The sequence below is a fragment of the Setaria italica genome, chromosome VII (genome assembly GCF_000263155.2).
Source record: "Setaria italica strain Yugu1 chromosome VII, Setaria_italica_v2.0, whole genome shotgun sequence".
Lineage (NCBI taxonomy): Eukaryota > Viridiplantae > Streptophyta > Magnoliopsida > Poales > Poaceae > Setaria > Setaria italica.
In genome coordinates this window covers 35,148,780-35,176,622 of record NC_028456.1, presented here as the reverse complement: position 1 = coordinate 35,176,622, position 27,843 = coordinate 35,148,780, and the positions used below count along the sequence as shown (strand labels likewise).

General features: G+C 45.1%; 2 protein-coding genes across 2 annotated transcripts; one reads left to right on the top strand and one right to left on the bottom strand.

The window, feature by feature from the left end:
• Positions 1 to 4,879: 4,879 nt before the first annotated feature.
• LOC101764811 (ribokinase) lies at positions 4,880 to 8,161 on the top strand. The gene is made up of 11 exons (XM_004977471.3): positions 4,880 to 5,018; positions 5,107 to 5,274; positions 5,354 to 5,428; positions 5,496 to 5,548; positions 5,650 to 5,800; positions 5,996 to 6,106; positions 6,607 to 6,733; positions 6,866 to 6,966; positions 7,316 to 7,454; positions 7,543 to 7,595; positions 7,746 to 8,161. The coding sequence occupies exons 1-11, from the start codon at positions 4,977 to 4,979 to the stop codon at positions 7,821 to 7,823; spliced, it is 1,098 nt and encodes a 365-aa protein (XP_004977528.1). The 5' UTR covers positions 4,880 to 4,976; the 3' UTR covers positions 7,824 to 8,161.
• A 3,589-nt stretch (positions 8,162 to 11,750) lies between these two features.
• LOC101764412 (phytosulfokines 5) lies at positions 11,751 to 12,703 on the bottom strand. The gene is made up of 2 exons (XM_004977469.4): positions 12,412 to 12,703; positions 11,751 to 12,309 (listed from the first exon to the last, which is right to left on the bottom strand). Exons 1-2 carry the CDS (start codon positions 12,536 to 12,538, stop codon positions 12,086 to 12,088), a joined length of 351 nt encoding a protein of 116 aa, XP_004977526.1. The 5' UTR covers positions 12,539 to 12,703; the 3' UTR covers positions 11,751 to 12,085.
• Between the last annotated feature and the right edge of the window lie 15,140 nt (positions 12,704 to 27,843).

Sequence of the window (27,843 nt, the reverse complement as noted above, 5' to 3'; positions counted from 1 at the left end):
GATGTACTCCCCTCAAATAAGTCAATTCAAGAATAGTGGAGAGTCAAAGCATCGCAAGTTGAGCCAAAAGTATACCGACAATTATACGGCCGCTGACATCAGAGTAGGTACCCTCGAAACATGATTGATGTAGAATTAATGATACTGTGAGGATATCATACGTGTTATTACGTTATCAGAGCAAGAAACTAATATCCAAGATCCTTTCCCTATCCAATATTGTGGGAATGAATAATTAGGGATGGATGAGGATGACGGAGCATTCAGCAGATTACCCCTTACGAGCAATGGTGCATTTGGAGGAGGAGTTGCACGTAGGGTTGGCAAGTGGTTAACTGGGGCAAGTTGTGAAAATAACACTAACCTGACCGGATTTAGACTACATTAGCAAGATACTAGTGCTTAGGAATGATTAAATACTCTGGATGATAAATATAAACTAGCTAAGTAACCTACAACTAAATCCCCTATGCAATGGAATCTCTATCTGTGCAGATGGCGCGGTGGGGGCACACCGGCGGGCCCACCGGCGCCTCCACGGGGCTCTCCCTGGCCGTCCTTTGCCAACCCATGGTCAGGACGCATCTCTATGTGGCCCTTCCAGGCCACAGGAGGCGAGCCTCGTCCACCGGCCGCCATGCTCGCTGGCGCTGCCCCGGCTGCTCCGTTTGCGTCGCCGTGGGCTCCACCTCCCGGGGCCTCGCGTGGGCCTGTCGGGTGGGACCCGACAGCCTTGGCATGCTCTTTCGGCACCATGGCCCTGACTCCTCCAGTCGGTCAGGACTGGATCGCCGACTCGGGTGCCACTTTCCATACTACACTCGACCCTGGTATACTCTCTTCCGTTCACCCTCCTTCTTCCTCCCACCCTTCGTCCATCATGGTCGCAAATGGTTCTTGTCTTCCTGTCACCTCCGTGGGTACTGCTCACACTCCCGGTTCTTTTCGGGTTTCTGATGTTCTTGTTGCTCCCTCCATGGTTCACAACCTTCTTTCTATTCGCCGTTTTACCACTGACAATTCCTGTTCTGTTGAATTTGACTCTTCTGGTCTTACTGTGAAGGATTTGGCTACCCGGCGACCTCTTCTCCGATGTGACAGCACCGGGCCCCTTTACTCCCTCCGATTTCCTGCGTCCACTTCTTCCGCTTCGCCCTCCGCTTCTTCAGACGCTTTTGCCGCCACAGCTTCTTCCACTACATGGCACCGGCGTCTTGGTCATCCTGGCCGTGCTGTCCTGACACAGCTTAGTCGTAGTTCCGATATACCATGTACTCGGGCTCATGATGAGCACCTGTGTCAGGCGTGCCAACTGGACCGTCATGTTCGACTTCCTTTTCCTACCTCTTCTTCACATGCGACCCATGTATTTGACCTTGTACATTGCGATCTATGGACATCTCCTGTTCTGAGCATTTCTGGCTACAAGTACTATCTTATTGTGGTTGATGATTTCTCTCATTATTCTTGGACTTTTCCCTTGCGTGCCAAGTCTGATACTTTCCCCACGCTTCTCCACTTCTTCGCTTGGGTGTCCACTCAGTTCGGTCTCACCATCAAGGCCGTCCAATGTGACAACGGCCGCGAGTTTAATAACACCACCTCCCGTGCCTTCTTCCTCTCTCACGGCGTGCACCTACGCATGTCATGTCCCTATACCTCCTCCCAGAACGGTAAGGCTGAACGCATGATTCGTACCACGAACGACACCATGCGCTCTCTTCTGTTCCAGTCTTCTCTCCCTGCCTCCTTCTGGGCTGAGAGTCTTCACACCTCCACCTATCTCCTTAACCGCCTACCTTCTGTTGCCTGCCCCACTCCCACTCCACACCACGCTCTCTTCGGTACCTCCCCCCGCTACGATCACCTTCGGGTCTTCGGGTGTGCGTGTTATCCTAACACCGCAGCCACCGCTCCTCATAAGCTGGCTCCCCGTTCGACTCCGTGTGTCTTCCTCGGGTACTCCCCGGATCACAAGGGGTACCGTTGCTTTGACCTCTCCTCTCGGCGGGTCCTCATCTCTCGCCACGTGGTGTTTGACGAGTCCGTCTTCCCTTACTCCACCACCTCCCCACCTCCTTCCACCTCCGACCCTGATCTCTCCTCCCTGTTTCCCACTGACCCGGTGGACCAGCCACCGCTACCGTTGTGTCCTGCAGGTACTGCTCCGCCGTGGTTCTCCTCGGGCTCGACGTCCACCGGTACTGTCCCTGACCCTGCGCCCAGCACGGGTCCGACGGTGCCTCCCCTGGACCTGCAGCCGGCCCCGCCACCGCCGTCGCCGCCTCAGTCATCGCCGGTGGACTCTTCTCCGCCGGCGACGCCTACACCACCACCACCTCCACCGGCCCCGACTGCCCGTGTCGCGCCGACGGTGTACCATCCGCCTCTCCTACACCGACACCCGCGTCACGTTCACCCTATGGTGACGCGACTTGCGGCTGGTACCCTGCAGCCCCGGGCTCTTTCAGCGATGCCCGGAGCGCCGCAGGTTTCTCCTGTACCCTCCTCCGTCCGCGGCGCCCTGTCGGATCCTCACTGGCGCCGCGCGATGGAAGAGGAGTACGCGGCGCTCCTCGCCAACCAGACTTGGGATCTGGTGCCCCGTCCGCCTGGCTCTAACGTCGTCGCCGGCAAGTGGATCTGGACTCACAAGCGGCGGGCTGATGGTACCCTTGAGCGATACAAGGCTCGCTGGGTTCTCCTAGGTTTCACTCAGCGCCCTGGTGTCGACTACGACGAGACGTTCAGTCCGGTGGTCAAGCCAGCTACTGTCCGGACTGTTCTCTCACTGGCTCTCTCCCGCTCCTGGCCCGTGCATCAGCTCGACGTCAAGAACGCCTTCCTGCACGGCACTCTGACTGAGACTGTTTACTGCAGCCAGCCAGCGGGGTTTGTTGACTCTTCTCGGCCTGATATGGTCTGCCGGCTCAACAAGTCACTTTATGGCCTCAAGTAGGCCCCTCGAGCTTGGTATTCGAGGTTTGCTGCCTACCTCCTGACGCTGGGCTTTGTGGAGGCCAAGTCCGATACTTCGCTATTCATTTATCACCATGGAGCTGAGACTGCTTATCTACTGCTCTATGTTGATGACATTGTCCTCACTGCCTCTAGTCCGTCCCTCCTACGGCGGATCATCACCTCACTTCAGCAGAAGTTCGCTATGAAGGATCTGGGTGTGCTCCATCATTTTCTTGGGGTCACTGTTGAGCCTCGTCAGGCCGGCCTCTTTCTTCACCAGCGGCAGTATACTCTTGATATCCTGGAGCGAGCTGGGATGACTGACTGCAAGCCCTGCTCCACTCCAGTTGATACTCAGGCCAAGTTGTCAGAGGCCGCCGGCACTCCTGTGACAGATGCTACTGCGTACCGGAGTCTGGCTGGGGCCCTTCAGTACCTCACCTTCACCAGGCCGGATATCACTTATGCAGTTCAGCAGATTTGCCTTCACATGCATGATCCCAGGGAGCCCCATCTCACTGCTCTGAAGCGCTTACTCCGCTACCTCCGGGGCACTGTGGACTACGGTCTCCTCCTTCACAGGTCTCCCTCCACTGAGCTTGTTGTCTACACTGACGCTGACTGGGCCGGGTGTCCGGACACTCGGCGCTCTACCTCCGGCTACGCCGTCTTTTTGGGCGGCAACCTGGTGTCCTGGTCGTCCAAGCGTCAGCCGGTGGTCTCCCGCTCCAGTGCCGAGGCGGAGTACCGCGCTGTCGCTAACGGCGTGGCCGAGGCATCCTGGCTTCGGCAGCTCCTCGTCGAGCTCCACACTCCTTCTTCCCGGAGCACTCTTGTCTACTGCGACAACGTCAGTGCGGTGTACCTCTCCACCAACCCTGTTTAGCATCAGCGGACTAAACATGTGGAGATTGACCTTCACTTCGTCCGGGATCGGGTCGCCATCGGCGCTGTTCGGGTCCTTCACGTCGCGACCTCTTCTCAGTTTGCCGACATCTTCACCAAGGGCCTCCCGTCACCTGCCTTCACCGAGTTTCGCTCCAGCCTCAACATCACCTGTGGCTAGTTGCGTCTGTGGGAGGGCTTGTGTGTGTATGTCTTTCTTTTCATATCCAGTCTGCAACTCCGCTGTGTCGGTAGTTCAGACTGCGGGGGAGTGTTGGAGTGTATTATGACCCAATAAGGCCCATGTAAGACATCTATATAGCTACCCTCTAGGGTTAGCCCAATAATCTATCTATTACTTTCTAATAGACTTCACTACAATATAATGTGTGCCCAAGATGAGATGCTTGGTATCAATATCTCATGAACAATGTCATGTGCCCGATAGATGCATGCTGGGCTTCGAGGTCAACCAGAAATGTGACGGAAACGGAGCAGCAGCAGGAAACAGACGCTGCTGTCATACAATACAAATAGGAGTATCAATGCCATGGATTTCTCTCCTCTCCTCTCCTCTCCTCTCGTCCTGTCATACAATACAAAACAAATAGGAGCTGAGTTAATTATCAATTGGCAAAACTAAATTTGATTTCGACCGTCCGCAATTAGGAGTCCTTACCTGTTCCTCAACTCACACGTATTAAACAAATCGTATTGAATGATGATAATGTTCATGTAGTAGGGCTGCAGCCCAATCGAGTCCGGTGCAGAGCTGGGTCTGGAATTAGACCTCCATGTGCTTTTATCTGCTACTGTACTAGATTTTTTTAAGAATTGGAATTTGGAAGGAAGAAAGATTTTTTTTTGAAAAAATGGAATTTGGAAGGAAGAAAGATTTTTTTTAAAAAAATGGAATTTGGAAGGAAGAAAGATTTTTTTTGAAATAAAAAACTGGAAGGAAGAAAGGATTGGATTTGCTCGGAGCACGGCACTGTGCTAGCTAAGCAGCTCTCTGGCCTGTCAACACCAACACTTGACTGCAGTCGGAAGCAACAGCTGATGAAAAATCGTTGCCTTTCTTGTTGCCGCTGCAGCTGCCCGCTCCTCATCACCGCCCACCCGTCGCCGCCATGGCATCCGCCTCCGCCTCCGACACCCCCAATCCAATTGTGGTACGCGCTCCTTCCCTTCCGATTGGATTCTTCTCCTCCTTCCTTGCTATATAAGCGTACTGCTCACTGGAGTATCGCTTGTCTGCAGCTGGGCTGCGGCGCCGCCTCCGTTGACTACCTGGCCACGGTCGCCTCCTTCCCCAACCCCGACGACAAGATCCGCAGCCTCTCCCTCAAGGTGCAGGGAGGCGGCAACACGGGCAACGCCCTCACTGCAGCGGCACGCCTCGGCCTCCGCCCAAGGATCATATCCAAGGTCAGCATTCCCTTCTCTCAACAGCGACTCGACTCGACTCGACTTGCTTCCAATCCATGAATCCATGAATCCGATCCAGGTAGCCAACGATGCACAAGGAAGAAACGTTCTCAAGGAGCTGCAAGACGATGGCATCGACACATCCTTCATGCTGGTAAGAATCGCGTCACCATGGTGAATTGCTCACAATCACTTATTACTGCCGCCATTGGAATGTGCAGGTTGCCGAGGACGGGAATACGCCCTTCACCTACATCATTGTTGATAACCAAACGTTAGTTTTGACATACAAACAGCTCACATTCTCGCCAACTGTATTTTCTTTTTAGTGTCATACTGCTCATTGGGTCGGAGCACTCCCCTTCTGCCCCTCAGGAAAACTCGTACTTGTATACACACTCCTGGTTATCCCCCAATGTCGCCAGAGGAGCTCACAAAGGAGAACTTGTCTGCCGCTTTGGACGGTGCAGACATTGTCTATTTTGATGTGAGGTTGCATGACACCGCTTTGGTTGTTGCACAGGAGGTAATAATATTTTCCCACCTCACCATCTCATTCCACAGCAAAAATAGCTTACAGATTTGAGATGTGGCTCCAAATAGGAACTTCCACTTCAACGACCTGACTTCTGATGTCATACAAAAGCCTTTTTTGGCTAAATTTTCTCCATGCTGCTACTGAGACTCATCTTTATTTATGGGACAATCCACTCCAGTGCAGGCAAGTCAAAGAAAAATCCCTATTTTGATTGATGCTGAGAAAAAGAGGGAGGGACTGGATGAGCTTCTTAATTTTGCATCTTATGTTGTATGTTCTGCAAAGTTTCCCCAGGTAAGTTGTTCCGTTGCAGAAATGCATAACTACTGAATTCCAACTGACCATTGCCAAGTTTTTCCGCCAAGGTGTTATTATTGATCACTTCCTCCATGTATAAATAGAATGCTTACATTTCTCATGGCTTAGGCAAAATCTTTATTTGTTTTTCGTAACATTAGGCTCAGTATTGTTAAATTGGAACGCAAACAATCTCTATCTTTGCTTTACTGTAGTCTCTACTCTCTAATATATCTGTATGAGTGTATGTTATGTAACTACCGTAATCCCATGCATGGTGTGGTGGTGCGTAAGGCTTTGCCATCAGCTCAGATAGGAGTTTCAGCAATGGTTAAGCTTTGCGTGGCTATATGCAGTTGGATTATCACAATCGAATTTTGTGATTGGCAAAGAAAATTCCATCATGCTGATATTTTGAATCACTGGCATGTATTAAGCAGTTTCAGTTTGCTGTTATCTTGTGGGTTTTATTCTTTCCAGCTATTGTAAATTTGTAGGCCTGGACAGGAGCCTCATCAATACCAGTTGCTTTAGTGTCTATGCTTTCAAGATTACCTTTGATCAAATTTGTTATTGTAACCCTAGGGGAGAAAGGTTGCTTAATGCTTGAAAGAAGCATGATAGGTAACTTCACTGTAGGCCTGCTTGTCAATACTAGCTAAGCATTTTAGATATTACATAGATATAGTTAGATAACATGGTTATGCATTTTGCCAGCAAAGTATTCAGTTCTTTTTTCTCCTTTTTGGACTGCAGATGCTTTTGAGGCAGAGGAAATAGATGTAGAGGCTCTCTTGGACTCACTAGAGAAGAAAGTTGAACAGAGTTCTCACACGCCAAACTGCATTACTTCCAAGGTATAATGCCTTATATGTAACATGGTATGGGTGTGCTTTCCCATATTCAGTCTATTCCTCTATCATCTTGGAGCTTATTAATCTATAATCACAGGGTAGGAACTGCAGTACGCTAATATAAAAGAAGCCTGACATGCTGTAAATAAACTGAAGTTCCTTGATTTAAAAACAAAATATTAATCTGAAATAAGTGTCAATACACGCATCGGATTTTTCGTTTCTAACACATTGTCTGGAGCTCCATCAAATGGCAATCTGTTTCGAAATTCATAACTGATTATGTTTGAATTTATAATTTGAATAGTAACTTAACTAATAAATTTGTTTCTGCTTCTGTCCTTGTTTTCAGGCAAATTTGAGAATAAGTGCAGATGGAGTAGGGTCCATAAGTGGCAGGTTACTGCTAGGTACGGCCGAAGTCATACCACCTGATGAGCTCATAGATACAACCGGTGCAGGAGATGCATTCATTGGAGCAGTTCTGTATGGTGAGATGATTGCAGATTGCTGACCACTGAGACATTTTTGAAATCTTTGTTACACAGCCTGATTGTTCCTTTTTTTTCTTGGGATTAGGTTTATGCACCAGCATGCCACCAGAGAGGATGCTGCCTTTTGCAGCACAAGTGGTAAGGCATTTTTAACAAAATTTTCCAGTCTCACTAAATGAAAAATAGTCGAAGAGGAAAGTTGCTACAAGGCATTACACATTACATTTCATGGTTGCTTCCCTTACCTAGTTACCTTACAAATCAAAGTGTTTGTGCAAAAAATTGCAGGCTGGCTGCGGTTGCAGAGGTTTGGGGGCTCGAAGCAGCCTTCCTTGTCGCACAGACCCACGCCTGGCGGACTATTGATCAGAATTCAGTAATGGCCTGCCTGCTTTCCATGCTTATAAATATTCCAATGAGATACATGAATGATAGTAGGCCGCGATAATAAGGAAAAAGAACAGCCTGCACCTGTAGAACTACTGTAGATCAAGACTGTGATGCCCAGGAGTTATGTTCTGTTGTAGTATGCCTATGAAAACCTCAAGTTTTTCTTTTAGGAGTTTTGGGTTACCCACTTATTATCCTTGCGCAAAGATGTATGTATCATCACATTTGCGATTTTTTATTTGATTTATAATGAGATATGCCCATGCCTGTTGAACTGAATCCATTACAACTCGAGTTGTTTTTGGACTACTCAATGATTATTTTGCGTTCGCGCCTGATTTGAAGCAAGTTGATGCAGATCTTATTGTGAATATTTTGTACTTTGCTGGCATTTTCACCAGCTTTCGTCTCCTCAACTGGAGATGAAAGTGAAGTGTGATATTGCTTCATGCTTGATATGGATACGATATATGAAAGAAAACTTGCCGTAAATAAATTTGTAGCAGAGATGAGATATCCAAGAAAGAAACAAAAGACCCGCTAAATTTGAAGTCAAGACTTGGCTCACTTGCTGTGAACCGGATGGTAGCTAATAAGCCAGAGTGGAGAAGATAGCATAGAGTAGCCTAGTCGGCTGGCAGGGTGTCGCAGCTCGGTTCACAGCAAGTAGTGCCACCATTCAGATCTTCGTAAAATCCACCTGGTAAAATCCGAACCGTCAACTGCCTTATTGCTGTCTCTTTTGCCACCTGGTGAAAGTAGTGCCATGCCATGGGGACGAAGTGATACGGGATCGTCCCGCTGGGATCTATAGAGGAGCGTTGAGCAGCGAGGGATAGAAAACCAATCGCACTTTTATTGATCATCAAGTTACTACATATTTACACGTGTACAAATATCAAGTCAGATGCTAACAATTTCATCTAGTCCTTGATCTTTCAATCAAAAAAATGTAAAAAATCCATCTAGTCCTTGGAGCTATCTGGGAGCCCACAAGGGAGCGTGCACACGTCGTGGCGAGAGCGAGCTGTGGCGAACAGGACTCGCGCGTGCGTCCGGCGTGAGCGTGAGGTTGGCTGCCACGACGACACGACCGATGCAAATTTGATGGAGCAAGATTAATCCATCGATATTGTTCACCGGTCATCCACGGCCGTGGGCAGCGCATGGCGGCAGAGAGGGCACATGTTGCTGTACTGCCCCAACCACTTGGCGACGCAGTTGGTGTGGAACTCGTGGCCGCCCGAGCACGGCATCACGCTGATGTCTTCGGCATCCTCAAAGTCCTCCAAGCAGATGCTGCAGCAGGTCTGGTGGTCTGGTGATGCTGCATCAGCTGCCGTGTGCGTGGCTGCGCTTTTCCTTCACGAGAGGCGAGAGGAAGATCGCGTGGTCGACGCCGGCGAACGATAGGTCGTGCCCTCGTCTACCTCTCTCTACTGGGAGCAGCTCGATGCGTCTCTTTTTATCTAGGTTTCTTGCGGTCACCCCTCTTCATTTTTCAGTTCGTTCGTGGATTGATTTAATCATACATAGTCCGATATAACCACAGGATTGATTTTTGAACTGGACCTTAAAATGGCATTGTACTGGGATGGGCTTGAATGATTGTGCCTTCGATTTGTTGGGTTGGATAGAGCAGCAGTGTATCTATAGATCCGGCCCAAAGATACTAGCGAATTTAACGGACCTCAAAAAAAATTGTGCGACTATTTGCAGAGGATCAAAGCTTATTCCGATCGAGTTGAAGCCTGATTCTGCATGCCGGTATCGGTATGCCTGTATGACTACAGGATATATATACATACGCTCTCTATAGCAGGATCGGAACAACTTCCTCGGCTGTTGCAATGGATCAGTTAGTGGTCATGCTTGCTTACTCGTCACCTGGCAATTGGCACGCTACGTGCTAATAGCTCACAGGTTGACACCTATTGTCTCCTGCTAGGTCGGAGCCTGACATCTTCTCTTTCTAAACACCGTCACACCCGCCACTTGCTGGATTAGTTCCATTTCATTTTCATTTTGACGCCACTACGCTTTTGTATGGTCACTGTCACCGTCAATGGAAACAAGTTAAACCGCGTCGTCCTGCCTAGCTAAGAGTTGAAAATCTGAAAGCCCGAAATATTTACCTTCCGAAATTCAACCGGGCTCTCAAGATGTACTGATGGGCGATTCATGGATGAAAACCAGACGCACTTGTCGACAAACACGTACGGAGTACTACACGCAGACGCCTAGTGCATATATCACCCACCTACGGTCGTATGTATACATGTATACGCGCCATGCATGTACTTTGCATGCCACTACATAGCTACTCTATATATCCTACATTCCTACGTACCCACTGCAATGCAACAACCAACACTGACCAAGTTAACTAAATTTTTCCCCTGGTCAGGTCAGACAGGTATCATCTGCATGCATGATCTACAAGCTAGCACTACAGTGTGCAAGATCGATCTCTCTATCTGTCTGTCCGTGTGCACGAGGGCCGGCCGGGATCGGATAGTAAGATACTACATCACTAGATGATCGATTGTGCGGGCAAAAAGTGGTCACACCAATCGCAACTTTGCAAGTGGCCGACCCCTTTGTTCACATTGACGGCCCTGGCCTGCCGGAAAAGAAGCAACTACAACAAAGTGCCCATCGTTTGATCTATAGCATATACTACATATATGCTACACAAACATCTAGTGCAATAAGCTGGCATGCTGCTTTAACCAATAAAACCCCAACCCTGCGCACTATAGCCTGAGCTGCTGCTCTAAACTAGTACCGCAAACAGTGGTGCACGCAGGGGGCTGAGATCACTGCTGCCAGCACTGATGGATCACTCACTCTACGTGCTAAGCTTGATAAGATAATGGAGTGGGCACTATTGGGCATTGGCCACGCACTCGACCTGCACAAACCAAAACGCATGCATTTCAAGCTAGGATTTCATGTAAACAAGTGATCGCACTACATGATTAGTCCGCTTTATCAGTAGCAGAGTAGGCTAGTGCTGAAGCAAGTGGACCGTCGTCTGGAAATGGAACGTGTAGACTCAGCAGCAATAGGCTCTGTAACATTGGCAAGTGCTGGCACATGGTGTTTCACTTTCATGTATATCACTTTGACTACTCGTAGCTCTAGGGCTTTCACAGATACCACGGCTACTTTATTTACTTGTGAACAAAAAAGATAGAGAAAAGCTTCATCCTCAGCTTGGTACTATGTAGTTTGCAATCCAGCAGTAGCACTCCTTGTGTGTGAAAAGAAACTGAATGATTGCCACGGCTGTCATGTGGGGACTGATCTGATCTGGTCTGAGGAGCATCTTTGCGTGTCTCTCTTTGCCGGAGCAGCCCAGAGCCTCAGACATAAGAAAATGATGAGCTGTAGCTGCACGGTGCCATGGTGTTTACTTTTTATGAGCCACCGCGCTCCGACCATCATGTGGAATCTCGGGGAGCCCATAATTTAGTGCTGTAGACTGTAAGTGTAGCTACTGTAGCTGGATCAACCACGATGTTTGCTTTCTTGGGCTAGTAATAAAAAATTGGTTATTTTCTTGGATTAAGAAGATCAGGGACAGGCAGAGAGAGGGAGAAACTGTTTACAAGAAGGAGATCATCAGAGAATCTGACAGGGGTCACAGTCTCACCGACCCGGAGGCGGGACAGGGAGACAGACATTCAGGCGCAGACACCATAAAGCAAAGCACAAGTGTGCGTAGTATACTAGGGTAATTGCCATTTAATTAATTAAGGAGAAGAAAATCACGGCCATGAGTTTGTTCATAACTTGGAACTCCATCACACCAACACAAAACAGAATAAGTAGAGCTAGGCAGTGTAGGCAGTACTCCTACATTTGTTAGAAGGAAACCACTCGCATGGCATGGCAGTATGGCACACATGAACAAACCTGATCAGCTTTACAATATATCTCATACTGCGCCGATTACAATCAAAAGCCTTGAAGAAAATAGTGGTAAAACATGCATGTATTATAGAGAGATGTACAAACGAGGTGACGGACACACGCATATACTAATCCTAGAGATGGATCACGGATACTAATTAGTGGCAGAACTTATAATTAACCTAGCAGAAGGTAGATGTACTAGATGAGATTCCCTGTGTCAACTTTGCAGCATGTACTCGTCAGACTCCCAAGTCCCAACCAAGAACAACCAACCGAGATGAGGATCTGCAGCTGCCTGTCCTCACCCTCACACGGGCTCATGGCTTGCCCTTGTGCTGGGTGTAGATGTAGTCGAGGTGCGCGTCCCGGAGCAGCCGCCTCTGCAGGCACTCGTCGTTGCCCTCCTCGCACGCCGGCTCCTCCGCCTCCTCCTCTGCTCCCATCACCTCAGTCTCAGCGACTGATGGGAGCTCATCGCCACTAGCCGCGGCGTCTTTCTGAATCACCGGTTCATCATCTGCAGCCACCTTGGCTCCATTCTCTGCAAGAGGCTCAGAAACTTAGAACAACGCTGAGCTGGTAATAGGATCGATGAGCAAAGCGTATACACATGCACAAGCTACGATTGAAGCACGAACCGTACCTTGGATAACCAGAGGAGCAACAGAAACAGGCAGGGGTCGAGCCGCTGCGGCGCAGTGGAAGAGGCAGATGAGGAGGAGCAGGGCAACAGCCGCGAGCGGCGAAGAGATACGGCTGCAACGCCTCATCTCTGCCGTGGCTTCAACAGTTGAAACTAGGCTGCGTTGTCCAAGGGCGAGAGGATCGGAGAAGCTGCCTGTACTGCCTGCTTGAATAGAGTGAGTGAGTGCTGGTTGGCTGCTGGTGGGTTTGGCCTCTGGGAGAGGATGGCTGGTGATGGTGGCGCCGAGGCTGGCAGCTCTATTTATAATGCGGAAGCGGCGAGCGAGGAGCCGAGGAGAGGGCAGGCAAGTTGCAAGTCGCAACGCCGGCACAGGGGCAGAGAGGTTCAAGTCGCACGCGCACTCGAGTCGGCAACACGTTTGTCCATAACACGTAGTAGATGTAGAGATTTGGCGGGATGTGTGGTTCCAGCCTTCCACTACCACAGTGTGCCAAACAAACTGGTGCCTAAGAAATAGCTTCCCTACCCACTTCGAGCAGAGCTAAGAATCTATTATCTAAATATAATAGTGTTAAAAGAAGCTACCATGTTCGTCGAGAGGGTTTAGAAATTACATTGTTAATCGAAAAAAGAAAAGAATATGGATCGTTGGATTTTATGAAGATCTAATGGTCTAGACAAATAAAAAAAGTCCAAGTCAAAACAAGCTGATATCCTTTCCTTACTATATATGAATTTCCATAAAGATCTAACGTGTCTTGCTTGACATGGATTTCCATGTTCCCACGTTAACAGAAAATACATGGCCTTCCATCTATAATAGCATTTTTTAATCATGTGGATGAATCTATCAAGCGTCATGATGGAGTCTAATTCAATGAAGTCATGTGCGCAAGAAAGAAATACATGGACTCTAAAATTTATCCCTCTTCTATCTTAATTTACTCCCTCTTCTATAAGATATTATAAGTCATTTTAGTTTGTTGTAAGTAAAACTATTTTATGTTTGATCCAAGTTTCAAAAGAGAGCAGTAAAATTTACGATATAAAATAAACATAATTTGATCCGTTGTCAAATATATTTTTATAATTTACTTATATGATGTATTAGGTATTAATTCACTTCTCTATAAACTTGAATTTAACTAAATAAAAATACAATATTCTTTTGATATGTCGTAAATCAAACTATTCTATGTCTGGTCCAAATTTAAAAATGAGCAATAACATTTACGATATCAAATGAACAAAATTCGATCCATTGTGAAATATATTTGATAATTTACTTATATGATGTGTTAGATCGATGCTAATACACTTCTGTATAAACTTGAATTTGACTAAATAAAAATACGATATTCTTTATCCTTTGGAATTATGATCGGAGAAAAGAAAAATAAGTGCACCATCAAAAAACAAAATGAGTGTGACATATCCTTTTGTTGCCATTCATTCTCTCGCCTTATATGTTCCATTTTGTGCCTTCTCTTACTTTTTATTTTGCAAAACACAATACATATGCATCTTATATGTTCCATTTCGTGACTTCTCTTACTTTTTCTATTGAAAAACACAGTATAGACATAGACACTCACATCTTTGAATACACGTACGCAACCTTACCCCTACGAACACCTCCAAGAGACTAAGTCGGTAGATCTCAGGATTGACGAAGTCACCACAGGTGCCTCTTTATCGACAAGCATGTCACCTAGAAAGAATAAATACCGGTTAAATCCTAGAATAAATCTTGGAAAACGTGAGCACACATGCCGAGTCGAGGACGAGGACACGGGTGGGTAGGTTCCACCACAAGAAGTATTACCAGCTGATCATAGCTCAGCTGGCGTGCCATAATCTCTTATTTGTGTGCACTGCCATGGTGAATACCAATGGATAAGTATTGATACTCAATAAATCTAAGTAGCAATGTTGTCGGGGCCAACCTAGAATAAGCCACATTAAAGGGAAAAGGAAAACAATATACACGATTACATCTTATGATGACCTGACGGACTAACCTAAACTAAAGAGTTCACATCGTATATAACTAATAAATATATAACAGTTTGGATCAATCGAGTATACTATTCATATTAGATTAGGATAGATATGGACAAGGGCCGCAGTCTCTTTCTGTACCAATAATAGTTAAAAGTAATTATTCATCGTCGATTCCCACCAATAGAAATAAATAAAAAAAGGCCCCACCTATTCTAATACAACTACCAGTTAGAGCACCTCCAAAAGGTTCTTAAATCACCCCTAATAGCCTAATTAGGGAGAAAAAGAAAATAAAAGGCCTCTCCAACAGCCCCCAAAAAACTGCCGCACATTTTCGCGGACGCGAATCGTGACCCCAGCGTCCCGCATATTTGCGCGAGCTCTCTCCTCCCCCAATTGCTCCCGTGCTTCCTTTCTCGCGTGCCTAATCGAATCTAGCACCGGTTGCATGGAATGGCTTCATTAGCTTATGACGATTCCACTTTATCTATCTCCAATTGTAATTGCACAACGCAGCGGCAGATTTACCGGGCAGGAATGGCGGCAAAAGAAGAGGCGTCGGGAGGGGCGAAGTGGCGGCGGCACTAGGACTTCGATCAGAACAGATCGTGAGGAGGGGGGAGTTGATGGCAGCCCAACAGGGGGCCCGCACGTGCTGACGTGGCCTGTTTTGAAGTTTTGGGGAGTTCCTTATTAGGGATTTGCTGTGGGATGATATGATTTTGGGAAAATACATTTTTAGTAGAGCTTCCAAATAGATAGTTTTGGGAAACTCTTGGAGTTCTGTATATTCCACTCTCTTATTTAGTATCCAGATCATCCCTTAAATCAAAGGATAGACCAAAGAAATAAATTTAGACACCATCATCCTACATGCACACAATAAGAAAAATCGTTGGAGTTGGAATTTCTTGAGTTGTCCCCCTCCCTCCTCCAAAAGCGTAGGAAATTCTATAGCCCCAATATGTACAAGGAGAAACAAGCTAAGTAAAAGTCGTGAAAGCCAAGGGATAATCATGACCACGGAGTTGTGCAAATTTTAGGGTATTTTTTGATATTAGAGCTAAGCAACACATTATCAAGCAACCGGCGGCTGAAGTAGCGCTTGACCTTCATTTGCAAGACATTACGAAGATTGTGCGATCACCGGCCACGACAGAAAGTGGAACGTCTGTGCATGAATTGTCAAATGTGGCAGATGTAGGACGATGAGTGTATAGTGGCCATCTAAGTTGTTGCGATTTGAGGTACCAACGGTGATGGCATCTAGAGATATTCCGAACTAACTAAAAGACGATGAAATAAAATTGCACAGTTTAGATTGCATGACGACGACTACGAAGAAAAATGTTAGGTAACCATGGATAAGCATAGTTTCACACATATAGGAACAACTACGATCAAAATGAAAGAGAAGAAAAGGTCAGCATGGGTCAGATTCCAAGAGGGTGACCATGATGACGACCATGGAGAAAAACAGTGGGTTGACTATGAAGAACTGGAGTGGCCAAATAGCAGCATTAAAAGAGAGGTGCACAAGCAAAAGATAGAATAGAAAAGAGGCAGAGCTATGAGCCCCTTTGGGAATTTTTTTTCCCAGCTCTAGCTCTAACTTCTCTGTGTTTTATAGTAAAATGGGCTCCCAGGAGTTTTTGTTTTCTAAAATGGAGGAGTTGGAGCTCTCTCAAATGGTGCCTAAGGAGCGATTCGCTCCACTTAGAAAGGGAAACAATCACCAGCGTATGAGGGGCATGACAATGATAGCTTGACGGTGCTGCTATGGCATAGCCATGACATGATCCCAACCCAGTCACTAGGTTGAGTATAACTCTACATAGCCTACAATCGAGGCATGGCGATCACCACCAGCGGTGACGAGAAACAATAAGAAAGTGATGTCTTGCTATATGTAGCATTAAGTTTAATAGATGGTTAAGAGTTGAAAATTTTAGAAGAAGAACGAACGCAGAGTAATGGCATAATGATGATGTGATCTAGAATAAACTAACGCAGAGTAATTGGCATGGACACCATAGCATGCTGCATACAGTATTCAACGAGAGGTAATGACAAAGCACAATCATGGATGCATCTTTAATGACCGCAGCGTAGCGGGGCAACGCTCCTTTGGAGCAGTAGGAGAGAGAATGGATGAGCACAAATGCTAAGGATACATATACCTTGCTAGCTAATGAATATATTGACCCTGTTTATGCTGGGAAAAGGTGCAACACCCATAAGACAAAATGAAATCATGCATGTACTGGGCTGTAGCAACCGGTGATTGGGAACAAAGAGGGAAAGGATATTTGGATTTGATAACAACTAAAGATGTGTTTCGATCCAAACTCAAAATTAAATTTTAATTATTACTTCTGGTATTTAATAATATTCATTTTTAGTACGTGATTTCAGAGTATATATTGAACCGCTCACCTAAATATTCTACTAAAAATATAAGGACAATTTACCATCATAGCAAAACTCACAAACAAAAATGTACATCACCAATAAAAAAATATAAAAAAGTATATTCCTGTTAAAACTATATAAATCTTTATATAGATTCAGTAAATAAAAAAATATGTTTCTACATAAGATATTACCTTTTTTCATAAATTCATGTTCCACAAAATATGACAAGAAAAAAAATGATGATATCTCGATTTGTTACGATAACATGACTGAACACAAGTATTTGTATCCATTTATTTTAAAATATAACACTATAATATTGGCATAAAAACAACTAGCTTCCCGCGCTATTTGCGTGGGCCACTTTGCTAGTTTTAGAAGAATTTGCAAGAGACTAAATAACTTTCTTTCCTTACAGTTCAGTTCAGAATAATAAGGATAGTACGTATGCTACACTTGCCATTTCTCAATGCATAAAACTAAAATTGTCACGCCAAAAAGAACAAATGAAATGGGGTAGGAAAATTTACCAGAGTGTGATGTGTGAATATGGTTGGGGTTGCGGGTGATCTGAATATGGGACTGCGGTCTGCGGAGTACAGTTGTACACCTTCAAACGCAAAGTATATATCCTTTGCTCTAACTTTTGTAGCAACTCAGAGAAAAAGGAGGACGAAACAGTAGGCGAAAATGGTGAAAGACCTAGCAGTCAAATGCTTGCACATGGTGTGTTAGTCTGGTTCTAGAAATTCCAGAACAAAAACTCTTACGAACAGCTGCCGTCTTATCGATAGATTCCGGCATTTGAAGCGGAGAAGATGGGCTCGAAAAGGCAAGAGTTTTGGACCTTTTTCCAAATTTTCCTCTCTCCCTGCATCACTGCATGAATGCAGGAAAAGCCGCATCATCCTTTGCTCTTTTTTTTGCATCAAACAATATTCGTGTCACCTTTTACATTTTTTTGTGAATCAATCAGAGACGAGTAGAGCTTGTGGTCATGTGGTGCTAATGAGCTAATCTGAAAATGGAACTGGTGAGTGCTGCTGTACACCTTCAAACCCAAAGAATATCCTTGCTTTAGCTTTTGTAGCAACTCAGAAAAAGGAGGATAGGACAGTCAGCAAAAAAATGGCGAAATACATCTTATTCATCCACTAGAGATTCCAAAAACGCTTACGTATCGGCACAGGTGTCGTCTCATAGATGGACCGGCAGCACATCAGAGCGCGGAGAAGGTGAGGTAAGGAGGAGGAGCTTCAAAAGGCAGGATTTTTGGGACCTTTTCCAAACTTTGAGCCACTCAAGTCGCGTAAGGCTCGATCTCTTTTCCTTTGCTTCTTTTCCATCGGGAAACCCGGATGTGTGCAAGAGACGTGCGTGCTACTGGGAAACTCGGCATTTATCCTGATTTATGAGCATTACTATCGGATCTAACGGCTAGTTTTCTAGGAGCCCCGTGACCCCTTTAGTACCGGTTGGGGGCTCCAACCGGTACCAGTACCAGGTGGAGGCTCCACCCAGTACTAATGGGTGACCTTGTAGTACCGGTTGGAGCCCCCATATAAATCAGGTGTCTTCTTCCTCTTGCTCGAGCTATTTCCTCCAGCTCGGGCTTCATCCATTCATGGCAAAATAGGGGAGGTGCTGCCGGATTTTTGACCATTTTGTAGAGATCTCACTCATTCTAATGTTCTAAAGGTTAGAAATTTCATCTTCCCTGGATAAATGGTTAGTATACTAAGTTTTATGCTTTAGAGCTAGAGTAATTTGTGATTTTTAGAATAAGGTACAATGGAGAAACTTTTTATTTATAAGCATGTGTTATTTAGAGCTCATATTTGTGATTTTTAGAATAAGCTACAATTTTTGGAATGCTATGTTTCGTATTAGTCAAAGAAATTGATATAAGGTTAGATGAATAATTTCATAGTTTAGTCCTTTATAAATATGAGCTAAATAAATTATGGAAAAAAATATAATTTGTTCATATTCTCATCATTTGAAAATATGAGCGAGATAAATTTTGGTACATAGAGATAATAAGATGAAATAGAGGTATGTAATTAGTCATTTTTAGAATAAGGTATAATGGAGAAATTTTTCTTTTATATGTTATGTTTGAGTAAATAAATTGTGGCGAAAAATATAATTCGTTCATAGTTTAGTCATTTGCAAATATGAGCTAAATAAATTGTGATACGTAGAGATGGCTACTGCTGCTGGAGGTAGTGGTGATGGTGGGGAAATCGTCGTTCCTCTCGCAGCAAGGGGAAACCATAGTTGGCCCTCATGGTAAGCCGAAGAAAATGAGTATGTGGGAGAGACCGATGCTTCGTTATTTGGAAAGATGTCATGAAGATGCTGTTGCGGTGGTTCAGGAACCTCCTTTTGGTGGTCGTTATGCTCCACCGCCAGTCCCGGGAGTTTGAGGTCCATTGAGTACTATCATCGCAGGAGGCACTAATAAACCGCAGGATGAGGATAGGTCAGCGAAACCTTCATCTTCACCACCCAAGGATGCTTAAAGTCCTCCTAGATAATACTCAGTGGATGGTTTGTCGTAGTGTATCATAATGTTTGGGTCTGAAATTTCAATTTGTGTATTTCTATCTAAACTTTCAGCAATATTTGAGTTTGTCGTGGTGTATTATGTTGTTTGGGCCTGAACTTTAGATTTGTGTGTTTCTATCTAAACATTCAGCAACATTTGAGTTTGTCATAGTGTATCATCTTATTTGGGTCTGAAATTTAAATTTGTGTATTTCTATCTAAATTTTCAGCAACATTTGAGTTTAATAAAATTCGTATCATATTTGTCATGTTTCATGTATAATTCTATGGATGATCAGAATATCTTTGGTTCGGTAATACTTTGTAGATGGATCGACAATGGATGTACAATGCGGACAAACGCTCTTAATGAAGAGGGTGAACCAACTGCTCCAGACAATGCTAAGACCAAATTGGTGAATCAAATTGGGTTTCTTGTTAGGGATAACATCCCAATAAGCTTTCAGAATTGGAAAAGTCCCGAAATTGATGAGAGCGTGGTCCCCACAAGCACAATCCCCGTAAGCGTGGTCCCCGAGCGAGAGAAGGAAATGATATGGGAGCAGATAAAGGAAAACTTCATGTTCAAAGGTGTAGATGAAGAAAAAGTAAAAGATTGGAGGTTTCGGAAGGGTGCAATTGCTTTTCAGACATACAAGAAGAACCTGAACAAAGTTTACATAAAGAAGGGCCTTACACCAGATTTCACGAAGCACCCGAAGTTAAGAGATCACTGGGATTCATTTGTGCAGTTGAAGCAGTCGCAAAGAGCGCTAAGGCAACTAAAATCAACGTCGATGATGCTCATCAGAAGAAATACTTTCATCGTCTTGGGCCAGGAGGTTACAAGAAGGGGATCATCAAATAGCAGAGGATGGAAGATGACATAATTGCTACGGGAATATTACCGGGGACTCTCAAATGGCCGGAGTGAGCAAAGCATTGGTATTATGCTTATGGGGCCACGCTCAATCCTGAAGTTGGATCATTCTTGTTCGGCCAAGAATTAAGAGAAGCGGCTATGAGGCTTGTTGAGTTAATAAAGGCTCCGAAGGATCTTCGTCCCTGATCGAGAGAAGGACGAGCTGACTATGGCACTAGGTAATCCAAAACACCCTTTATGTTGTTGAGGCAAAGGAGCAATTCTATGGAAGTTCGCCTTTTGTGAGCACATTGATTCCTATAGAAGTCGCTAAGGAAGTAAGACCAAACATGCACGACAGCTACGAGAGTTGCCAAAACACATAGCTTTGACAAAGGCAAGAATGGAGGAAGCAATCGACCGACGTGTGGCTCTAGCTCTTAGCAAACAAACCAGTGAACAAGCAATTATGCAAGGGCTAATGTCTATGTAAGCCCCTCTCAGCGTCGAAGTAGCATCACTTCCATGGAAGCCCTAGCTGGAGGATCTTCTGACACGGTTGAGGACAACCAACGCCACCCCGTGGATGACATCACTGGGAGGGCCCCATGTGAGCTTGTTACTCCCGTGAAAAACAAGCTCATCGTGGTGGGTTATAGTGTGGCTGAACAACCGACACAAGGCCAAACAATTCATGATGTGGAGGTTTCAGCTCGCGGTTACGTCAAAATTGGGGTGGACCAAGTGGTCGACGGTTGGGATGACCTCGAACTGGAGGTACATGGAGGTGACGGGGAAAAGAATCTAGGAGAAGCTATCCATGGTTGGATTCTATGTCCCAAGCACTATATAAGGATTCTGCAACCGAATCCCCCGACCTTGGGATCATCTCCTCAAGGCTAAAGGGCAAGATCACCTACGTCATCTGCCAGGGCACCCTCTCCGCTAGCTGATAGGGATCCTAGCATGAGTCCACTAGCTGACAGGGATCCTAGCATGAGTCCACGCTCTCCACTAGCTGACAGGGACCCTATCATGAGTCCACCTCCCCCTGTTATGAGTAAGGCTACACGGCGAAAGACGCCCTCAGTTCTGCCTAAAAAGAAGAAGTAGAAGAAACTGAAGGAGAAGCAACCAGAGCCTAAGAAATCTTACGAGAAGACTGATGAGGAGCTCCGCGCGACTGTGGATGCTGAGGTTAAAGTTCACTTTGCACCAAAGCCTCGCATGAAGAAAGATCCATCACTTGATAAGGTTAAATTTTAAGCTTTTATTAGAGGCATGGAGTTGGAGAAAAAGAAAAAGCTAGAGAAACCACTGCTATCTGACTACGACCGCACACTAACAAAGGCTTTTCAGAAGAAAAAGAAAAGTGGGTCAAGTATTCCACAGCTCGAAACCCAATCCAACCAATCAATTGCCCCGCTCTAAGTACTTTCGGAGTTTGATAAGAACCTACTTCTATTCACCAAAGATACAAATCTCACTGCAGCTCAACTACGAGGGGAGGATCACATTCCAAAGCACGCTGAGACTGGTAAATAAAAAATTGAGTTAGGAAAAGAGCTTGACAAATCACATCCCAAGACGCACTTGACAACTCATTAGTTCCTGGGTTCTGTAAGTGTTTAATTTGCTCTAACTTCAAAATCCCCGCTCTAGTCATTGTGCGATGTCTTATCTCCTATTCTATTTTGTATCATGCAAGATGGAGATTTAAGCTTGCCGGAGGAAAGGATTCTATGACGTCGGCTTCATAGACCCGGATGTTATAAATGAGGTAACTGTAAGAGATAAACCAAATCGAGCCTTGAAGAATATATATAATTTCTTGGACAAGCACATTACAAGAAGTACATACTTCTGACATACAACTTCAAGTGAGCGTGTTTTCCATCTCTTTTATTTTTCGAACTAGCAGTTAAAAATAAGACTAAATAGTTTTTCACTATGCATATATGTACAGCTTCAACTGGATACTACTTGTTATCGTGGTTGATCAAAGCATAGTTTATATCCTGGACTCTCTAAGGAGATCGAGAAATCAATACACTGACCTCATAGACATGCTTAATAGAGCATAGGCTCGCTTCCGTCAACATCACTCAGGTGAATTTAAGGAGGAACTTCATATCCACTATGTATTCCTGGTATGCATTGAATTTGCACATCTCGTGTCACTTCCTTGAACACAACAAATATTTCATAACCTCTTTTACCATATATATAGTGTTTGAGACAGAATCCGATGAATAATTTATGCGGATACTACGTATGTGAGTTCATCCATGGCTTTGTAGGTCCTAAGCGTATAATCGACCAGAGTACGTATACAAATTTCTTAACAATAAATTAGTTCTAATTGTGCAGATCCATTGATCTAATATAATAACCTTTGCTAATGACATAGATTATGCACATGAAGGAAGAACTCCTCGATATGGAAAAAATCGGGGTAATTCAAGAACAACTCAGTGGATTTCTTCTGGACGAGGTAGTAAATCCAGCGGGAGAGTTCCATAACGATGGATCAAATCTGTATCACGGACTCGGGTTCAGAATAGTTGATCCAAAATATTGAACTTGGAGAGTTGATGCAATATAATATTATTCATATATGTGTATGCACAATATGTCTATGTATAATATTATCTCAAATGTAATATTATAGATCAAATATAAATTATATATATATTGTGTATTATAACTATTATACGTAAAAGAAACAAATATGAAATACTAATATAGAATAAAGAAATAGAAAAGAAAATGAGAAAAGAAACAGAAAAGAAAAAAGAATTTAGTACCGGTTATTTGAACCGGTAGTGAAGGACCTCCTTTAGTATCAACTTACCGATTGCACAACCGGTACTAAAGCGGTTAGAACCCGCTACTGAAGGTGGGCTTTCCCAGTAGTGGTAATCCGTAGTGTTGCAAAAGAGCAGAAATTAGGAAAGCGTTTCTGTTTTAATTTGCTGGTACACCTCTTGTCCCGTTGTCCGAAATACTCTGCCGCAGTTTGGCCTCGGTTCATTTGCAAGGGAGGAGCCAGTCAGCCGATGAGCAGATTCAGGAACTGCACGCGTAACGGTAGCTGCTGATGCTGAGCTGAATCTGTCTAATATGTTGACAATGACATCGTATACTATTCCAGTGCATGCATGCTGCATGGGCTCCCCGCACCATTGACTATCATGTATGTCCTGATGGGCCCAGAGGGTCCCACTCTCACACGCACAGCGGACAGCACACCCAGGCCACGTATAGCAAGAGTCTTTTTTGGCACTGTCCGTCCACTCAGCTGGGCACTAGAGTACTGGGGCAGCCATGCTGTGTCCTGCTGCATCTGCGGTCCGCCTTCCCCCACCCACTCGGGCTCGGCCACCATTTTCCTGCAGCATCGATCATTTCCTGGATCGGCGCCACTTTCTCGCTCCAGCAGTCTCCTCGATCTCGTGCGTGCTCAATGTTGGGCGATCGGCGGTGCCCACCCACGCTGGGGCGGCTGTCGAGAGACGAGAGCTAGGGGAAGTTGCGTGCATCACCGCATCAGCATTCGCAGGCGTCGTGCTCGTCCTTGTCGTCGTCTCCCAGCCAGTGCGGTCGCCTGCTGGTGTTACTGTGCTGGCGCGCGGCGCGTGATCGACGACGGACAGTGCGCTCGCTGCTTGCCCGGTCTTTTCGCTCACTGTCGTCTCGTCTTTTCGGCCCGCTGCATGCTCGTACGAGTCAACGGCTGGATTCGATGATTTGATCCGGCCGGCGGCCTCTGTAGCTTTCGGGGTCAGCTCGGACGACAGGCGCTGGCTGGCTCATCCCTGGCCTCTATAGTTTCAGTACGTTTCGGTGGAAACACGGTAGAACGCACAGTAGTGGGCAATTCCAAATCATCATATGTATCCCAGCTAGGCGGCGCGAGGAGATGAGATTCTACAAACAGTATCAGCTGAGTGTTTCTTTTTTTCTTCCTACGGAGTATATATAATGCAAAGCTTGATGCTGGGCAGGATGGCAGCACAAGCGATTTGCTAGTGGACGGGAGTCGGCGGGAACGGGGAGTAATGCTTTGCTTGCCAACTTGGGTGCGGCTGATGCATGACGTTGGCCTTGGCTGCGCCGCGTGTATGTCACTGTTACACACCGTCTAGCAGCCTACCTCTAGCGTGCTGCATGCTACTAGTCTTAGTCTACAATGGCGTGCGGCTGCAGCATATGGAGGAGGTACGGTGGGTGCATGCGCGTGCATCCGACGATATCCGACCATGGGAAAAAGAAAATGAAATCAGTTGCAACTCTTCTCATTGCTAAGCTGAAAGAGATACGATGCGCATGGACATGCCGACGCATGGCCAAAATCCAAACGGGAAATTAATGCTGTGCGCACAAACAATGAATAAAGCTAGCCAATAATCGAATGAAGATCGTGGGTGTGCCCAAGTCAGTGAGGCTCCCATGCATGCACCAAAACACACAAAAGCGGCTACGTGGAAGCAGATTACAATCTCCATCGATCGTGCGATGTCACTAGCTCCAAGGTAAACTACTAGTAAATCAGAGAATAGTGGCATATGTACCATAACAAAAAGGAGCATGTATATTGTACGGCTAGTGACTGTCACACCCTGAAATTTTTGGATTCAGGATGTGATTAGAAGTACAATTAAACAATGAATTTCTCATAATTTTAAAAATTTTCCAACTTTTATTTTCTTGACAGGAAATTTAGTCTAGGAAAAACAATTAGTTTTTTTTGAATTAAATAAAGTTGTTCTTTGTGTGTTGCATTAATGCCAATGTAGTGTTTTATGAGTGCAAATGTTTTTAAATGCGCTTAGACAACGACTAGTTTCCTTTGAGAATTTTCCAGCTTTTTCTGGGATTCATTCTCATTTTTCTAGAACTTAATCTATTTTTAGAAGGCTCTAAATTATTTTCACGAGTTCCAAGTATTTTATTTGGACTCCTCGTGTCCCAATCTATCTCTAGAAATTTTACTAGAATTTTTAGGATTTTTTGGATATTTCTGTGCTTTCAAAATATTATCTAGTATATTCTAGATTTGTTTTCGCACTGGAAAATATATTTTAGAAAATAACAAAACCCTAAATCCTTATCGGGTTGGATCCAACCAAGCCCGATCCAACCCTAGACTCTAACCCTACCCTGTAGGTGGGCCCCACATTCCTTTCGAGCTGAGCCCGCAAGGCTCGACCCGGGCCCAGTCCAGCCCAGCTGCTCGGCAGCTCTTCCCGAGCCGCACGGCAGCGCCACCGGCCTTGGTGTGCATGCCAAGCCATGGCCGTCCCACGCCCTATAAAGCCGCCGCCCGAGCACCTGACCCCGCGCCCCTGCTGCTCGCCCTACGCCTTGCCTCGCCTCACCTGCTCACGCAGCGCTGCACGCAGTCGATCGCCGGAGCCGAGCGCCATTGCCGCCTCCGCCACTCCGATTCGCCACACCCCGACGTTCCTAGAGCAAGAGGCCACCACGAGGAGTTCCCTAGGCCGTCACGCATCCCCTTCGCCTATCCTTGACGCCTTTACATATGGTTTTATTGAGTTAATATATATCTAGCACATAGTCTTTGTTGTTTGATAATAATCCCTCAATAGCTCTGTCTTTTCAACCTTAGTTTCATTTTTAGCGTTTCTTTCGTAGTTTTCATGTTTCTAGAATCGAGCCCTATCCTTTAGTGGACACTCTTTTAAAGCTTTTCTTTGATTGATGTATTGTTCTTAGTTGTGATTATTTGTTTGCTTTCTATGCTTGTGTCCGATGATTGTTGCGAGTAGAAGGAACGTCATTCGAGATCTTTGAAGAACAAGAGCGGAAGATAATCTGAGCAGCTGTATGTTTGGAAAAAGGCAAGTGACCTGACCATCCTTCTATTTATACTTATTTACAAGAATACCAAGCATTAATTGGAACATGGAGAACCACCTAGGAAAACAGTGCAACACAAGAACTACATGGCTCTGGTCTTGACTAATTAATTAGAAACTCTAGTTTGTAGTAGCTTTACCAAAAGGGGGCAAGAGGGGGAGACAGACAGTAGTTGGTGTATAGTCCGGTCCTCAAAATCTGCTCTATGGTAACTTCGCAGTTTGAGAAAGGTTTATGTATTGCCTGATCATGAAACCTTAGCGAGTTATCCTTACTAGGGAATCTTTGTAAAAGCCTCGTAGCGTCCCTATGCAGTCACACCTTGGTAGTGTGATAAGCGCCTACTTTTGCACAGCATGGTTGGGTTCAAAGTTCTACTGAACTTTTACGAAACTTGTGGTGAAAGTATACGACCTCTGCAGAGTGTAAAACTGATACATCAGCCGTACTCACGGTTAAGAGAGGCTCGAACCCTCACATGATTAATAAATTTGAAAATGGACTTAAATTATTATTCTGGTTATTTCTTGTAGCCTCGTTAAGTACCAACCATAAGTGTACTCACGCTTACTTACTGCTACTCAGAAGAAGGTGTGTGAAATTTTGTGAAGATGATGTTGAGTTCTAGGTGTACGCAGCCCCCAGTCGATTGCTTGTGAAGTTTAGAGTCTTTGTTTCCAAGATTAAACTGAGTATCTCTGATAGACTCGTAAGTCATTATTTATATTTTTTTACGTGATATTGTTACTATTATTCACTGATGATGTTACTGTATGTATGGACTTGATCTTAACATATATACAGGTGGCACTTGGTTTTGTTTTAAAATTAGGTGTGATAGTGACTACCTGATGATCGCCGCTGGTAGAGTGGGGATCCGATGCAGGAATAACTGAGGCGGCGATCGATCGATCGGCTCGTCGCCTGAACTTAAACGTGCTCAACTTATTGCCATGTCGTTTTCATCCAGCGCGTGCGATATCATTCCTCTCGCATCATATCATAAGGCTAAGCCAGCTGGAAGCACGCATGCCGGCCTGCATGTCGGCTAGGCAGCCAAACTGCGTGTGTGTCACTGTATCCGGTTGCAAAAGATTCAACCGCATCACTTCTAAATGCGCATCACTGTATCCGGTTCAACCAAAGAGAGAAGAAGGCATACCTATCCAAGCCATACACACTGGACGCAGGGTTGGTGATCCAGGCCAATTAGGAACTTGTCAAGTTGCAGCCTACGTCTAGATTCTTTCTTCAACTAGAAGGCCCCAAGCTATAGGTTGCATGGTAGCAGCTAACCACATGCTTATATCGTTGTAAACATAAACTACTTGGTTCTTTTATAGGTAGACTAATTGGTTTGGATTGCTATGCTCAAGTGTATACAAAACTGATTAGAACGAATGGGCTTGGCCGATCTCTTTCCACATAAGATTACTAATTGAATACTCATTATTATAAAGCCTCAACAAGAACCCTCTATTCCTGATAACACGCTAGAAAAAAAAAACAAATCATAGAATTCTCACAAAATTAGAAGCACTTGACAAAAAGTTTTGTAGACTCTCATGATCAGATCATTGATAATAATAGCCATTGAATCTATTATATTTTCTAAAAGTGTACCATATTTGTCTTTATGAAAATAGCTTAAAGTAGATCCGTATCTAAATTGCACTAGACGCATGCATATAGATACAATCTCCCAACAGGATGCA